The sequence below is a fragment of the Rhinolophus sinicus genome, chromosome 3, assembly GCF_057876585.1.
Source record: "Rhinolophus sinicus isolate RSI-liver-muscle chromosome 3, RSI-T2T, whole genome shotgun sequence".
NCBI lineage: Eukaryota > Metazoa > Chordata > Mammalia > Chiroptera > Rhinolophidae > Rhinolophus > Rhinolophus sinicus.
In genome coordinates this window covers 127954906-127971246 of record NC_142503.1, presented here as the reverse complement: position 1 = coordinate 127971246, position 16341 = coordinate 127954906, and the positions used below count along the sequence as shown (strand labels likewise).

The following is a 16341-nucleotide window of genomic DNA, read 5'->3' as shown; positions in this document are numbered from 1 at the left end:
TGAAGAAGAAGCCACTAGAATGAACTGAAGGATAGGGCGCAACCAAGCTCACAGTCCTAGAGAACGTCCCCTTCCAAAATCATAGTTGACAGTTCATGGACATGATGGCCCTGACTGATGAAGGGGTTATATGCCTCTGGAAGCCCATTAAATTGATTTCTTGGGCTATTTATGTGCCTTCACACACCATACTCCCAACCTTTCTCAGCCCTTTGCTCTCTGGTACCTTCTGCGGCTGGGGTTAAAATGCTGGGTGAGAGGATAAGGGATAAAAGGAATTTAGGATGACCAAGGAGAAAGAGTAGGAAGATGGCAGATTACGGGAACAAAGGTGGAAAATAGGCAAGGGAGATGGGGATGGAGAGAAAGGGATGACATAAAATGGGGAAACAGAAAAAATACACAATGGTAGTGAGGGAAGGGAGGAAAATCAAGTCAGCAAGGAAGAGGTTTATGGTGGGAAGCTCCTGGAAAGGCAGATGACTCAGAGGAGACCAGAGGTGAGGTCCTCTGGGGAGGAGGGAGACAGGCACATGGCAAAGGGGACAGTCAACAATGCTAGGAAGTTCCAAAGCTTCCTGGACGATGGTGGAAGTGGAGGCTATCCTGGCCATGCTGAAAGGGCACGGGAGTCCTTGGGGACATGTCTGCTCCATCCCTCGACTCTTCCAGGCCCCTGACCCGTGAGTACCACTATCATGACTGATAAGCAAACTCCAAAGTAGCCTGAAAAGGCCAGAGAAATCCACAAGGAGAGGGCATGGAGTCCTAGACGGGCAGAACAGTCAGGCAGCCAAGGCATGACACATAGTGACAGAGAGAGGATCACTTGGATGGGAAGAAGCATATAGGGAGACAGTGACATAGAGACCCAGAGATGGATGGGTGGGGAGAACGCATGAGGTGAAGAATGGTGAAATCAGGAGGCAGGGACACATGGCCAGATCAGTGGGGCTACAGACACAGCTAGACGAGAGCGGACAAGTGCTCAGAAAATGATAGGGCTCCTCAGAGGGGCAGACAGAGTGGATGGGGACTTGGGGGACCAGGAAAGACACGCTTCACCTTGAATGGAGCAGTGGCCTCCCCTCACCTCGCACTTTTCCAAAACACAAACAAACAAAAAACTCAACTTCAGGCAAAAACCGGAGATCGAAGGTTAAGGGTACCCACGTCCCCGCTCACCCACCCTCACCACCAGCGCGCCAGCCCATCCATCAGCCCGCCTGCCTGCCGCGGTTTCGCCCCTACCCTGCGGACCCAGGCCCCTCCGGACTGACAGCTCCGAGCCTTCGCACTCACCCGGCCTCCCCTTCCCCCTGGGACCCCCGTGCCCCGCACAGCTCGGCGCGGTCCGTCTAGGCTTTCGTTACCCTCCGTTTGCCCGGCTGGCTCCCGGTCCAGCTTCGATGCCTTTCCCTTCCCCGTTTCTCCTCCACCCCTGCATCTCTCACTTCCCCCATCCCCGCTCGCACGCCCTCTCCCTCCCACACTCCTGCTCCTCCTTCTCCTCAGGTTCTCGGTCTGTCTGTCCGTCCATCCGTGTCCCCTCCCCCAGCCCCTTCCCGTCCCTCTCCGTGCCCTCCAGCGGCAGTCTCCGAGCGCCTCCTCTCCCCTCCGTCTCAAGCTTCCAAAGAGCAAGGAAGGGAAGAAGAGAGAGAGGGAGAGGAGAAAAAAAAAACACCAACCCAGCAGCATCGGAAATCGATGCACTTACACCTCAGCTGGAAGCAGGGACGGGAGTCGAACCGCGGCCGCCGAGCAGCGCGAGGCGGGGAGGGGAGGGGGCGGCTCTTGGAAAAGACTTCTCCGATGTGTTGATTCCTTTTTTTTCCCCTCCTCCTCCCTCCCTCCAGCGCTCACTCCGGGGCGTCGGGGACGGAGATGGAAAAAATAAATAAATAAATTCACGGCGGTGAGGGAAGTGAAGGAAAATAATCAATGCTATTTGGCTGCGGCTGAAGTGTTTTCCCGGCTTCGTGAGGGGGTTTCCATTGATTCACCCAGGGCACTCGCTCGCTCCCTGCCTCCTCCTCCTCCTCCTCCTCCTCGCCCTCCTCCTCCTCCTCCTCACCCTCACTCCTCCGCCTCATTCACTGGCTGGAGCCGAGGCGTCCCACACAATGGAATAATCAATACCCAGGCGCCCGGGGCGGCCCCACTGAGCAGGTGCAGCGGCCCGACCGCCGCGGCGAATGCCGGGAGTTGTAGTCCGTCCACCCCAGCCCGCTTGCCTGCCCACCAGAACGGAATCCGCCTGCCTCGCTGGTCGGTGGGGGCGGCCCCAGGCCCCAGGGTAAGGCCAGCCAGTGGGCTAGATCACCTGCTTGGTTCTAGCGCCAGGTTCAAGCCGGTGCCTATAAAGAGGACAGGCTACTTTAAACTCTTTCTTGTCTTCTCTTCCTTCAGCCTGCAGAAACCATATATTTGTCTTGTTGTTTTGTTTTAAATTGGCTCTAGAGCAAGCCCTGGCTTCTACCAGCTTCCCAGAGCCACCTGAGGCCTTTCTTTTCCCCTTCCCTTCTTACTGACTTATTAATTCACCCTCCCTTCCAACTGGCACTGGAAACTTCCTATTCCACAGCAATTACCTTGAAGTCTGAGAGCTCTTGCTCCCCTACGTGATCACAGAGTCCCCAGAGTTGGATGGGAGGGAGGAGAGGTTCGGGCTCCTTGGGCTCATCCTCAATTTATCAGCTCATAAGCTCTCCTACATTCTAATAACAACAATTGCTAAGATTTATGGAATGCACAGGAACAGTTCCAAGCACTTTTACATTTCCAAGCACTTTTACATGTATTAACTTATACAACTAGTCCCATTTTACCGTTGAGGAAATCAGGGCATAAACAAGTTAACTGGCCCAAGGTCACATGGCCAACAAGTGACAAAGTCAGGGTTCAAACCTCCATGATCCTGCTCCAGGGCCCACATTAGCTACTATAGCCTACTTCTTTTAAAAAAAAGAAAAAGGAAAAAACAAAAAACCCTGGGGTTCACAGGAAAAAAGGAAGGAGAAACTAACATTCTAAATCTATTATGTGACAGTTTGTCATTGAGTCCTCACACATAACTGTGAGGCAGTCCATATTTTGCCAATGAGAAAACAGGTTTTTTTGTTTTTTTTTTTAAAGATTTTATTGGGGAAGGGGAACAGGACTTTATTGGGGAACAATGGTCAAATTGTTGTCCTTTCAATCTTAGTTGTGGGGGGTTATGTTCAGCTTCAAGTTGTTGTTCTTTCAGTCTTAGTTGTGGAGGGCGCAGCTCAGCTCCAGGTCCAGTTGCCGTTGCTAGTTGCAGGGGGCGCAGCCCACCATCCCTTGCGGGAGTCGAACCGGCAACCTTGTGGTTGAGAGGACGCACTCCAACCAACTGAGCCATCCGGGAGCTCAGCGGCAGCTCAGCTCAAGGTGCCTTCAATTTTAGTTGCAGGGGGCGCTGCCCACCATCCCTTGCAGGACTCGAGGAATTGAACTGGCAACCTTGTGGTTGAGAGCCCGCGCTCCAACCAACAACTGAGCCATCCGGGAGGCAGCTCAGCTCAAGGTGCCGTGTTCAATCTTAGTTGCAGGGGGCAGAGCCCACCATCCCTTGCGGGACTCGAGGAATTGAACTGGCAACCTTGTGGTTGAGAGCCCACAGGCCCATGTGGGAATCGAACCGGCAGCCTTCAGAGTTAGGAGTACGGAGCTCTAACCACCTGAGCCACCGGGCCGGCCCCAGAGAAAACAGGTTTAGGGAGAAGGAGTAGCTTGCCCAAAGCCAAACACCCAGAAAAAGAAGGTGGGAGTCAATCCCAGATCTGTCTGTCTCTGAAGTCTGGTCTTTCCTTTCTGTTCAGCTCCTCCCTCTGCCCCACTGGGATTGGATTTTATAATTCAGGGAAGAGATTATATCTTCTTCCTCTGGACAAGAAAACTGAAAAGTACATGACATGAAAGCAGTCCAGTGAGAGGAGTTACGGCGGGGGGTCCCTCTCCTTCCTGCCTATTGGTGCTTTTCATGGCATGAAGCGGAGGATGCATCCAAGAAATCCCAAGTTCAAGATGCCATGTCTGTAAACTAGGGTCCTCCCCACAGTACTTACTATGGGTCATGTGTTTTCAGAAACATACTGGGGAGAGGACAAGTGTTGAGAACCTGGCACTTCTCACCAATCATAGAAGGCATCACAGGACTTGGGAAGAGCGACTATTCCTCAGCAAGCTACCATACCCAGAGGGTCATACATACAGTTGACTCCTCCAAGTAACTATAGTCCTCAGAGGGAGTAAGGAGAAGGAGACTTCTCCATTTTGTCTCCTAAAGCAGTCAAAGGGCCACCCCATGTCTTCCTGTATTTTAAATGACCATGAGTATTTCTCCTACTTCTGACAAAGCCTGCTCAGGGGCCATTAGAAACTCAGTGACAAATTCCTCACTTTGGCACTCAAGGCCTTGTCCAACCTGCTCCTCAACTGTATTTCTAGCATCATCATCTCCTCCTTCCACACTGGTCAGGTGCTCTTCAGCTTCTGGATCTTTGCTTATGCTGTTCCTGTCTCCATTTGAGTCTCCAACTGTTGAAATGCCATCTTGTCTTTAGTTCCCATCCAAAATATCACTTCCTCTTCCAACAGAAAGTTTCCCACCCACTCTTACCCTGAACATTCATGCCAGGATGTATTAAAACCCCTCTAATACTCTAAAGTAGCTAAAGTTGTCTTAGTTATGCTTTTTTTCAGCCCATTGCCGGTGGCCTGCATTTACTGGGCCGTCATAATAAATAGTCAATAAAATATCTACTGGACAGTATCTCAATGAGTGGCCCATCTACTTATAGAGTGAGGGATTTTGAGACGAGGTTGGAGCCTCAGATCCTTCCACCCTATTCGCCCGACAGCCCCAGCTCAACTTTAGATATAGTCTCTCTGGCACTAATCGCAGCTTTCCTGTCACCATAGCGACGTGGGGCGCGGGGTTGGGGGTGTGACATGAAGAAAGCAAAGTCTCCTTTTGGAACTACATCTCCCATCATGCACCCGGACCCCAGGGTGCCAGGCTCAGCCTGAGGCCTGAGACCCGGGCCGACCCCCGGGAGCCGGGAAAGGTCGGGATGAGCCGAACATAGGGGGATGACCTCGCGCCCGGCCCGCTGTGGTGGTCGCGGCCCCTAAAACCTAGCGCGCCTTTCGGGCCCTGGCCTGCCCGTGGCACCGCCACATCGGGCCTAACATGGCCGCTCGCGCTGGGACCCGCGGGCTGAGCAGAGAGCGGTGCCGAGGTACCAGGCTAGGGACCGTTCCCGGCATTCCTTGCGGGCGTGGCGTGGGCTCCCTTTCCCCATCTCCAGATCCCGCGAGAGGGAGACCCTTGGGCTTTGAGGTGAGACCTGAGGCTCCGCAGGCCCGTGCTGTGGCCGGGAAGGGCTGGGTTGAGTGGGGTTATCCCCAGCGGTGAGCCACCGGCCTCCCGGGGTAGCAAGGTGTAAGAAGGAGTGTTGAAAGGACACCCGCCACTTGGCCTGCTTTAGAAAGAGCCCTTTGGATTGAGGACATCATCAGCAGTGGAAGAGCTCTAACTGGAGACCTGTCATTGTTGCAGATTCCTTGAAACATCAGAGACAGAGGGGGCCATCCATCACAGACGCAGGGAGAAAGGGCTGTAGCAGCAACAGAGCTCTACAGAGTGCGTGTGCTCATAAGTTCTGGTGGGTGTTTTTTGCTTAGCTGTCACCCTGCAAAGCTGAGCATCCTTGGGGGCTCATCAAATGTTCGTTGATTGATTACAGGTAGTATGGCCCAGGGCTTGATTGAGGTAGAGCGAAAGTTCACTCCTGGGCCTGGCACAGAGGAGCGGCTGCAAGAGTTGGGGGGTATCCTGGAGCATCGGGTCACCTTCCAAGACATCTACTATGACACCCCTGAGCTGAGTCTCATGCGGGCTGACCACTGGCTGCGACAGCGACAGAGTAGTGGATGGGAGCTCAAATGTCCTGGAGCAGCAGGTGACTCAGGACCCCACACTAAGTACATAGAACTCACAGCTGAGCCTGCAATTGTGGCCCAGCTCTGTGAGATGCTGGGGACTGGGGTCCTGGAGGCTGGAGGTGTGGCAGCTGTGTTGGGCCCACTGAAGCTGCAGGAAGTAGCTAGTTTTGTGACTAAGCGTAGTGCCTGGAAACTGGCGCTATCCAGAGCTAATGAAGAAGAGCCACTGCTCAGAGTGGACCTGGATACAACTGATTTTGGCTACGCTGTCGGGGAGGTAGAGGCCATGGTGCACGAAGAGGCTGAAGTCCCAGCTGCCCTAGAGAAGATCCACAAGCTCAGCAGCATGCTTGGTGAGGGAGACAGGCCCTTCTGTGCTTCCCCCATTTCTCTTCTGGATGTACCCACTGGGCCAGTTAGCGGGGAGGGTCCTGGGGTTTTTTCTGCAATGAGAATTGCTTTAGCAATTTTCTAGAGGACCCAGTTTGCTCAGGGCTCTATCAAATCCTGTTTCCTCTTTGTCATAGCTCTCTAACCAGGATTTAATTCTTGCAGGTGTCCTAACCTATCCGTCATTGTCTCATTTAGTTCTCATACCTCTAGACACTCCTCCAAGTGTCCTTCAGTTCCATGTCAATTCTTTGCTTCAGTCCTTCAATTCATCCTTCCCCCAACTCCTATCCCCTCGTTTTTACAACTACCTAGAGCCTCATTTAATTTGTCCTGTTAGCTTTGAGTAAAAGGCAAGAATGTCTTATTTATGGTACAGACAGTGAGGCAAGAAGCATTGGTAGGTTTTTTTTTTTTTTTTTCTCGTTTCCAGGCTTAGCTCCCTTGTAGACAGTTCATCCATGCAAGTATGGGGTTGTACATCCCATGTGGCCTTACAGCCCTGGAATGCTGTTCTCACCTCCTCAGCAAATATACACTGGGTTCCCTACTATACGCCCAGCATGCTGCCAGGCACTAACATTAAGACACTGGCTTATCGTGGCGCCATACCACACAGGGGCTAGAATTCTATGTGAATCCCACCCCATGGCTGTAGCTGCATCTCTCTTCTTTCTACATCCCTGTTTCCCTCTGTGCATCCCTGCATGTGCTTCATTACCAAGCTAATGAGCTTTGGCCTGCCTAGATGGGCTTTAATCTTGATTGGGGGACAGGAGTAATAACTGAAATGAGTTGATATTTAGGCACCCTCTGTCTTCATGGCGCCTGAGTGCCTCTTCACCATGTCTCCTTGTTGGAGGAGAGGCTCATGCTTGGCTTCCCAGCCCCTCTCCTGCCTGAAGTGGCCCTTTTAGGCCCCACTTCCACAAGCCAATCAGGAAGTGGCCTGGTGGGTTACACAAGCTCATTGAATGGTGTTCAGAATCCCAGTGCTGCCTTGGAAACAACTTTAGGGGTCCAGCTGCGTGGGCAGGGAGTAGAGTAGAAGCATTTACAGCTGTCTGGTTCTCTCCTCTCTCTCCTTTTGCTTATAGGTGTGCCAGCACAGGAGAGGGCACCTGCCAAGCTGATCGTGTATCTACAGCGCTTTCAGCCTCAGTACTATCAGCGCCTACTAGAAGTGCACAGCTCCAGAGAGAAGCCACAGGGGACTAAGGATGCTGACAGTAGCCTGGGCTAGGGTACTTCCTGGATAACTGGGAAGAGAGCTCTGGGACTAATGGGGTTCATTCCTTCGCTCACTGTGCCTCTTCCCCTGGCCTCCCTTCCCACAGTGACTCCTCTCTCACCAGCATTGCCTGTTCCTTCACCCTACCCTCTGCTATCCTTCGTCGAGCCCTCCCAGGCTGCCTCCTCTCCCTCATCAGTCAGATGCAATCTGTGGGCCGCCCCTCTCCCCTGGCCGCTAAGCAGTCTCCATTGATTTCCGCTCGTGTTTATAGGATTTCCACTTAGCCGTGATCAGTAGTTAAGCACAGGAAAATCCCTTGCCACCCCCCCTCCCTTGGTCGATGCCATTGATTCTGCCAGCAGCTCCTAAACTGCCTTACAGCTGAGTTAGAGATGAGGGGAGGCAGCAGGGATTTCCCCACCTTGGGGAGTGGGGAGAAGTGGCAGTTTGGGGAAATGGGTGGGAATCCCTGTGGGAAATCTAGAAATTCTGGTTTGATTTTGCCATTGTGCCCTGCTCTGGCCCAGAGGGTGGACTACCTTCTGTGGAAGTTGGGGGGCAAATCTGCTCCCCAGCCTAGAGAGGGGTAGACAGAAAACCCTCCTTTGTTGAAACAGGTTCCGAAACCTCAGGGGGAAGATACATACTTCCTGTGAAGACTTTTCCCTTGCTGTTATTCATGTATGTTTTCTACCTCAAATATACACAAAAATGGCTTCCCCCCTCAGGCTTTATTGGACTTTCATTATTTGTGGGGGAGGGGGACAGGCCCCCCGTTTTTTTTGTAGTGGCAACCACAGGACCAGAGCGCCACCTGCTGGTAGTCCTCAGATGTAGGCTCCGAGTAGCTGGGGCCCCAGGAGTTTGGGACACTGTACGCTATGAGTGGAGGCTGAGTTACTGCCATGTCTCCTCAGGCAAGTTGTTCACCTCAAAGATCTCCTGCACCGAGTGGCCAAAGTGATTGTAGGTGAGGCGCAGCTTTAGCCGCAAGGGGGCCTAGGAATAGGAGAGTGGAGACCAGGGTTAGCACCAATGACTGCTCCCTTCCCTGGGTGTTACCCACAGGGGGCTCCTGGAGCTCACCTTGTTAGGATTGAGGATTCTGAGGAGTTGGGTCACTGGAAGGCCACCCTGAGCTGGAACTGTGTCTCCACTGGGAGCCTGTAGCTGCAGCTGGAAACTCTGAACATACGCAGTTGGGCAGAACACAGTATGTAAGGCAACTAGCTAGGTTCAGGCAACCCCTGCACACCCAATAGTTTCAAACTCTCTTCCCCCTAATTCCCCAAGTGCTTTTCTCTGCACGTCCCTCCCTTCTCATCTCATTCCCTCTCCCACCCACCTTCTCTATTTAGTGGCCTTTTCTCCCAGAGTGCCTAGGCCACCTCTGAATCCTGGTCTTCTACAAACCTTGGGCACAGCAGCCTGGCAGATGAAGTGGGTGACATCACCCTCTGAGATGTTGGTGGCAGTGACAGTGATTAAGAGCAAAGCAGGGGTCCCCGGGGGTCGAACAAAAGACAGAATCAGCTGTAGTCCTTCACGCTCAAACACTTTGAGATTTGGGATGGGAGCTAGGGTAGGGAGAGAAGCAGCTCGTTGTACGGGCAGAAGATAATGAGTTCATTCAACAGAAATTAAGTGAGTCCCCATTCGGTGCAGAGCACTGCTTGAGATGCTAGTGACAAAGTGGACAGGAAGATGAGGTCTCTGTTGGAGCTTACAGTCAGTCTAGTGGGGGGAATGAATCAATAAACAGGACAAGCAAGATAATCCCAGACTGTAATTGGTGCTAGAAGGAAATAAACTAAGCCAGGATAACCGGAGGAACTAACTACAATAGGAGTGGTAGGGGAGTGTCTGACATTTTAGCTAAGGCCTGAAGAGTGAGAATAAGCCAGTCATTTGATGTGCTGGGGAAAGAATATTCCACGTAAAAAGACCATGAGTTGCCAAGGGCTTGAGTTGAGAGTCTGAGGAGCTGAGGGGGCCAGTGGAGTGGGTAGTAGGAAAGTATATGCGATGGACTAGGGAGGAAGCAGGGCCCGCAGGCCAGGGTAAGACATCTGGAACAAAGGAAACATTGAAGGGTATCTGGATGGAGAATTCATGATCTCATGAACCGTCTTACCTACTAATATGGGGATGTGATTGGGGGCACACAGCAGAGAAGAGGGGACCTGGAGCTCAGTCCTTGGCTAAGAAGGAGAAGGAACACATATCCACCCTCCCTCTTGTAAGACCTCTCCCCCGTGCTGAGGCTTACCTGGGGCTGGGGGAGCACAGGGGAGGTCAAGCAGGTGTATTAAAGTGCCCTCTGGGGAGGGATCCAGAGGGGGACGCTGCTGGACATCCCCAGAAGTGCCACCCAGGAGATCTAACAGGTCCAAGAGCTTTGAGGCCTGGGGGAGAGGGCAGAAAGGCAAGGCTGGGTATAGAAGCCTGATCAAGTCCCCTTCCCCCTGGGGCTTCCAGCGTCCTCACCTGGGGCTCTGTGGGGACAGGGTCTGCTTCCAAAAGCTGGGCTACTTCTTTGCTTTCCTCTGCTTCCTCATCAACCTGAGACCTACCTCGCTCCACAAGAGGCATCTTTTCCAGGACGGCAGCCCTGAGAGGATGGAATACAGGTGTGTCCCTCTGGATGGACCTGGGGCTTTTTACAAGAGGCCTATGGGAGGAGGGGTAAGAACCCAGAGAGCCCTAGGCATATAATGGGTTGGAAGTGCCCCTCTGATTTCCTAAAATGGCACACTGTTGCTGGTTTTCAGATGAGTAAGGAGGGTTGGAAGCCATGTTAGCTTCAAAGAACTGTGGGTGGAAGGCTCTGACTATAGATGGGGAGGACACAAGTGAGGCTGAGACCCTTGTACCCAGAAAGGGACATTGGGAGAAGACATCGGGGCAGAGAGCAGGAGTTTGGGTCTGTGCGGCGGCACAATGCTAATCACACCTCATGTGGTCGTACTTCCGGAAGAGTGTGTTGTACTCCACAGCCCGCTGCTGCAGCTCCACGTCCAGGCAGCTCCCGTAGATGGACACCACCTGGCGGATGCGGCTGGGCCACAGGGTGGGTGGGGTGTGAGTGGAGAGGGCAATCTGCCCTGCCCTTCAACTCCAGGTTGTGGCAGGGAAGGGAGAGGTCCCACACAGCAGGGAGATAGGACACTGGACTGAGAAGGAAGAACCTAAGGATTGGGAGGGAGTGGGGTGTGTGCCTGGAGGGACTCAGACACTGGTGGGCACAATGAAGGGACATCTCTCACTAAAGGCACCAAGAAGGTCTCTGGGAGGGGCTGGGACCACTTTTTACTTGTTGTCCCCACGGAGCCGGGTGCTGAGCTTCATGAGGGCTGTGAGGGCATATCCTCGGGTGGCCGGCAGGGACATGTGGGACTGCAGCACCCTTTCCAATAGTGCCAGCACCTCTTCTTCCTCCACCTTTGGGGGAGAGGGGAACAGGTAAGGGTCCTGGGATCAGCTCTGCCTCTCCTGACAAGTCCCTCCTCAGTGTACCCTCCATGCAGGTCTCACCTGAAGGGGCTCAGTTTCCTCACAGCTCCCCTCTAGCAGAAGGTCCCCATATTCCCCGATGCACCAGGCTGCCACTTGTACCAGCGGTTGCTGTGTGGGATGAGAAACATGCTGGGCCAGTGTATGGGTCCCCTCCTCACTTCTACACCCTGTGACATCCTTTTAGGCAGCGCAGATGCTGGGTTTGGAAGGTTGGGGAAAGGGAAGGGCCTTGGCACAGGGAGCAATTATGTTAGTTTGTTCCTCTGGCTCTGTCTGGGATCCCGGGCTTCCTCTGCCCTCTGGTGGCCAAGCGTCAGAACTACATGGCCTAACCACAAGGGGGGCAGTGAGGACAGAGGAGAGGGTCCCTCCCTTGAGAAGGAGTAGATGGTTTCTGCCCACCCTACTTAAGTGATATGATAAGGGGGTTATTAGTGCTGGTTGGCATCAGTTAATTCACTCAGCATTCAGGTAATAATAAAACCTAATACATGCAGAGAGCTTTTATTGATCTCATTTGATCCTCAAGACAGCTGCAGGAGGTGGGCAGTGTAGAAAGCTGAGTGAGCTGGGCATAAAGAAAGTCAAATTAGTCATCTGTGTTTACACAGCCAGTAGGTACCAGAGCCAGGACAGAAGTTGAGGTGTTCTCACTAAAAATAGGGCTCTGTCCTTGAGTGTCTCCTCCACCAAGTAGCTAGCTATAACCTTAAGGGAAAAACAGTTGGGAACCAGGTATAAGGAGTAGGTGGCCCAGGAAGGGCTGGAAGGGTTGGGCAGTCCTGAGCTTGGATGGTGGGAAGCTACCTGGGAGATGTCCTGTGCCAGGGCCCTGTAGAGGCAGCGCACAGAGTAAGCATGTAGCTCCTGGGCTCCACCAATCAGCTGGGTCAGGTTGGCCACGGCGTCATCCCTCACGTGGGAGCCCGCCTGCAGTAGTGAACGTGGCCGAGTCAGTGCAGCGAGCCCTGCCCACTCCGGCCCAGCTCTCAGACCAGTCCCCGCCTCACCGTTGTCAGCACACGCAGGATGGTATCTATGTGCCACCGCTTGGTTGGGGCAAACCTAGGGGACATATGGCTCTTCAGTCCTGGCACTGACCTTCCCCAGATTCTACCCTTTCTGTCTCCTGGGCACCTGTCACCTCACCTCTCTGCTGCCAGCAGGATTCCTGAGGCACAGTCAGCCCGTAGGTCAGGGGGGCAGTACTCCAGAAACCCTTGAAGCTCTTGCGTCATGGCTCGCACATTGGAGCTGTTCACTAGAGCCAGGCTCAGTTCCAGGGCCCGCCTGGCAGGAGAAAAAATGTCTCTGTACGAGGTGGTCCAGGCTGTCCCCTTCCCCGGGCACCTGTCTCCTAGTCCCCTTACTCCAGCTGCCCTGAGCTGGTTCAGGTCTTGGCCACCAAGTGCTGGGCCTTCTGTCCTGCTCACCGGCTGAGGGAGGCATCAGGTTCCCGCAGACATTCCACCACGGTGGGCCGGTGCCGCTGCACAGCACTGTGATCAGACTGTACCAGCCGCAGCAATGACGTCAGGGCTACGTACCTGGACAGATTGGGAGAGGACCTATCACACCATGGCCATCAGCCCCCTTTCTGCACCATTCTGCTCTGGGTACAAGGATAAGAGTGAATTGGGAGACTGCGAAGAGGGCAGGGGGCAAGGGGGGCTCCGTGGCACAACCCAGCCAGACACCTGGGAATTTACCTAATATTCTTGTCACTGTTGAGCAGGAAGCGGCCAAGAATGTTGACAGCTAGAACCTATGGGAGGCAGAAGTGGGGGACAGTCAGGGAAGGAGCAATCTGCTCATTCAGGAGTGGGGCCTGCCAGCCACAGGACCTGTTTTCTGGCTGGGGTGGTGGGTGGAGCCACAGTGGGAGAGGCATATGGGATGATACCCGCAGGCCAGCTGCAGAGCGGATGTCCATGATGGTGAGCACCGTCTCAAACAGGACCGCACTGCCCGCATTGCGGCTGGTGTCTGTGTTAGTGGCTACCTAAGTGGATGGGAGAGAAGATGCATGTATAAGGGGCTCTGTCCTCAGGTCTCTGGAAGGTCTCCACCATGCCATTTAATCCTCAACCGTCTAACAATGTTCCCTGAGCCCCCACCAGACGCCAGGGACTACCACACATCCCCACACAGGGACTACTACATCTCTATGTGTCCCTGTCCTCATGGAGATCCCAGTCTGGAAGGAAATGAAGAAAGAGACAATTTTATGGCCACTCCATGGTGAGGGCTCATATGAGGGGATGCCGAGCGCTTGTGAGATCAGAGCAACACACCTAACCAGCACTCCTCCCAGCCCCCAAACCTGGGCCAGCAAGTCATTCATGCTGTCACTGCTCTCCTCGTGGTTACGGCCCAGAATCCGAAGCAGACGAAGTATCTGGACCTGAGGTTGGATTAAAGGTTGAGAAATAGAGGGGTTCTTAGGGTAAGGAGTCAGGTTGAGGAGAAAAATCTGACATTGAGGAGAGCATTGGAAGAGGTCTGGCTGGTGCTCTAGAGCCTCCTTACCTCTCTGTCTCCTCTCTACAGGCCCCTTAGGCGCTGGGAGGGGATCAGAGGTATGTGAGGCTAGGGGACTTGGGGACAGGTGCTTTTTTACTGTGACCAAACTGGATTTTCTGACCTTCAGGCATCCCTTCCCCGCACCGGTCCTGGGATGACCTGGGTAGTCCTGTACCTGCCACCGTGCCCAAGACACTGACTGAGCCAAAGTGTTCTCTGGGAGGTGACCACTGGCCATGGGCTTACTGCCAAGCTCTTTGTTCTAGGGATATGGCAGGGAAGGGTCAGCCCACCTGTAGGAAGGGGTCGCTGACTCCAGATATGCTGTGTTCTGTGGAGTATCCCGTCGTCACCAGGGTCCGGAGGATCTTCACCAGCTGGGGTACCACCTGGAGGGAGGGCACAGCCTTATCTGGGCTTTCTTCCTGATCTTCTCAACCTGCAGCCCCATTCCAACCCCACTGCCCCTCTTTTCCTGGCCCAGGGCCTGCCACTTCACCAGCCCACCTTTCGAAAGTGCTTGAGGGCTGCCGGGCTTCGTTCGCAGAGTTCCATGATCAGCGTGATGGTACCCAGCAGGATGCCTGGGGTCAGGGCAGGGGAGGTGAGTGCTGGGCCCGGGGCACAGGAGAGTCTACTGTGTATGTGCACATACTACCCTTCTCCAGTGAGCTGGGGTTCCTGTCCCATGTTCCACCTCTGGCCATAGCCAGAGCTGAGGAAGGGGATGGGGAACCTTACCGTGGTGGCGTTCATGAAGCAGTTTGGCACAGGGAGGAAGGAAGATGTCGGAGAGCTCAGGGACTTTCCGGATCATGTGCACTGCAGTCAGAACAGCCTGCAGGGGTCAGGGGGCTCAGAGAGGGCAGGGGTCTTCCAGGATGGACCAGCCCCCACCTCTGCCACCTAGGGTCAGTTTCTGTAGGGCCAAGTGCCTCGAGTCCTGCTATCTCACCTTCTTGCGGATGTAGGAGCTGGGCTGCAGGAGCAGTTTCTCTACCTCAGTGGCCAGGTCCCGGCACATCTCAGCAGAGCCCATGGTGCTTAGTGTGCACAGGGCCAGGCCTTGTACTGCCTGCATCCCCTGGCTCAGGTCACTGCAGAGTTTTGGGAGGACGGTCAGTCACGCCTCAGAGAAATCCAGTCCTTCCAGTACCTACAGTAGGCAGCCCCCCTGGGACTTCCCAGTTCCCCACTCTCCCATCTCCCTGATTCCAAGTGCTTCCCAGAACCCTCTCACTTCTTGATGCTGTTGGTAATGAGCAGGTGGGCATCCTGCCTCTCATCCAGCAGAAGCATGGCCCCCAGGTAGCCCACCCTCTTGTCTGTGAACCGGGGGGAGGCGATGAGTTTCAGGCACTCCATCTACAGGGAAGGGGGCAGACCAGGAAGGGGCAGTGGTGAAACTAGAGGACTTGACATCCCTTTTCTATCTTCCTCCTTAACACCAGATTAACCTGTGGGGGCCCCCTCAAGTTCCATCACCCTCCCTTCAACCACAGGAGAGACTTAGAAGATTCTGAGTTAGCGGGTAGTTTCAAGGAAACAGGAGTTGAGGAGGATGGGAGAGAGGAGAGGGGGTGCCCTGAATGGGCCTGGCCAGAGAACAAAGGGTTCGGTCCAGCTGATGACCAACAGAGTGGTAATGAATGGGAAGGATGTCTGTGGTGCATATCGTGAGGGCTCTGAACTTTGGAGAATTTAAAAAATCGGGGCACAAATAGGTGAGCAGGTCCAAGACCCTGCTGCACTAGTCTTTCTCGTCAAACTCCAGATGGGAGGCGTCCCTGCCCAGTACCTGTCCAAAGTGGGCAGGGTAGCCCAGCATGTGGACATAGAGCAGTTTGGCCAGCTGGCGGTGCCTATGCAGAGGGTCCCCATCGCGGAAGGAGGCACGGATGTGGGCACACTCCTTCTGGATCACTTCCCTCTCCTGGGCCTGCGTCTTGGCCCCACGAATCTCCTCGATTAGATCTTGAAGCTTCAGCGAAGGGATCACCATCCTAGGGGGCAGAGCCCGGGAATGGAGAGGGCTTTAACCCTCTCTGGCTCAGAGTGCCTGGCCTTTCTGCCCAGGCTTGCCCTGTGCCAAGATCCTGAAGGCCCTGGTGCCACAGTTACCCTAACACTGAGACCACATTCACCTTTCCCCACGTGGGTCTCCAAATTCCGCCCCTTCCTCCCCGCCCCAGAAGGTCCCACTACGCATGCGTTCCCACCCCACCCCACGCCCTTTCCTATTGAGCACGCGCGGGAGCCCCGCCTATTTGCCCCCCTCCGCCCCTACCTGGTTCCCCATCCCTGGCTCAGCCATTCCTTTCCCTCTAAGGCCCGGCACTAGTTCTTTCGCGGGATTCCTCCCCACATTGACTTCTCAGGCGGCCCCAGCTTCCGCACACCAGGGCGCCAGCCTCACCTGGCTTGTTTCAGCTCCGTTCCTGTCCCCCCGGCGTTTCCTGGTACAGGGCCCGGCCGGGGTTGGTGCTTGGTCTGGTCCTTCCCTCTCCCCGCCCCCATCACGGGACCCCGCCCCTCGTGGGCCGCCCTGCTGAGCCGTCTTGAGTCCTCTGACCTCAGGCCTCAGGCTTTGGAGTTCAGAGGAAGGACTCTTACGTAGGGGCCGTGAGGCTGTGTAACAGGTCTGGGGGTCCCCAAGAGAGCTCCTCGTGCATTCTCACCACCCAGGGAGCCTCAGAGAGAGCTTG

The 16341-nt window shown here is 54.5% G+C and overlaps 3 protein-coding genes across 9 annotated transcripts in view; 1 reads left to right on the top strand and 2 right to left on the bottom strand.

Annotated features, from left to right (window-relative positions):
* The window catches only part of ZFHX2 (zinc finger homeobox 2), a 29465-nt gene extending 27396 nt beyond the window's left edge, over positions 1-2069 (bottom strand). Inside the window, exon 1 of the mRNA XM_088796986.1 lies at positions 1718-2069. The gene's annotated coding sequence lies outside the window, so the exon portion shown is untranslated. The remainder of the gene's footprint in view (positions 1-1717) is intronic.
* A 2962-nt stretch (positions 2070-5031) lies between these two features.
* THTPA (thiamine triphosphatase) lies at positions 5032-8324 on the top strand. Of its 7 annotated transcripts, none has more exons than XM_088796979.1 (4): positions 5071-5267; positions 5588-5671; positions 5775-6326; positions 7461-8324. In XM_088796979.1, the coding sequence occupies exons 1-4, from the start codon at positions 5219-5221 to the stop codon at positions 7604-7606; spliced, it is 831 nt and encodes a 276-aa protein (XP_088653105.1). In that variant the 5' UTR covers positions 5071-5218; the 3' UTR covers positions 7607-8324. The 7 variants fall into 7 exon arrangements, with proteins under 7 accessions (XP_088653110.1, XP_088653106.1, XP_088653105.1 ...); XM_088796982.1 differs by having other exon boundaries at positions 5231-5368; XM_088796981.1 differs by having other exon boundaries at positions 5231-5368; positions 5588-5693.
* On the bottom strand, positions 8310-16289 carry AP1G2 (adaptor related protein complex 1 subunit gamma 2). Its single transcript, XM_088796975.1, has 22 exons — positions 16053-16289; positions 15435-15639; positions 14877-15001; positions 14592-14733; positions 14378-14474; positions 14144-14220; positions 13930-14025; positions 13437-13517; positions 13017-13115; positions 12823-12878; positions 12547-12660; positions 12263-12403; positions 12124-12178; positions 11921-12043; positions 11132-11221; positions 10911-11038; positions 10551-10655; positions 10085-10208; positions 9867-10002; positions 9011-9174; positions 8684-8782; positions 8310-8596 (listed from the first exon to the last, which is right to left on the bottom strand). The coding sequence occupies exons 1-22, from the start codon at positions 16151-16153 to the stop codon at positions 8495-8497; spliced, it is 2460 nt and encodes an 819-aa protein (XP_088653101.1). The 5' UTR covers positions 16154-16289; the 3' UTR covers positions 8310-8494.
* Between the last annotated feature and the right edge of the window lie 52 nt (positions 16290-16341).

Coding starts and splice junctions, on each gene's coding strand:
- THTPA (XM_088796979.1), top strand. CDS start 5,219: ATGGCCGCTCGCGCTGGGACCCGCGGGCTGAGCAGAGAGCGGTGCCGA. Junction 5,268..5,587: donor GAGCAGAGAGCGGTGCCGAG/GTACCAGGCTAG, acceptor TCATTGTTGCAG/ATTCCTTGAAACATCAGAGA. Junction 6,327..7,460: donor CAAGCTCAGCAGCATGCTTG/GTGAGGGAGACA, acceptor TTTTGCTTATAG/GTGTGCCAGCACAGGAGAGG.
- AP1G2 (XM_088796975.1), bottom strand. CDS start 16,153: ATGGGGGCGGGGAGAGGGAAGGACCAGACCAAGCACCAACCCCGGCCG. Junction 10,656..10,910: donor CGGCTCCGTGGGGACAACAA/GTAAAAAGTGGT, acceptor CCTGTGGCCCAG/CCGCATCCGCCAGGTGGTGT. Junction 10,209..10,550: donor CGGAAGTACGACCACATGAG/GTGTGATTAGCA, acceptor CCATCCTCTCAG/GGCTGCCGTCCTGGAAAAGA.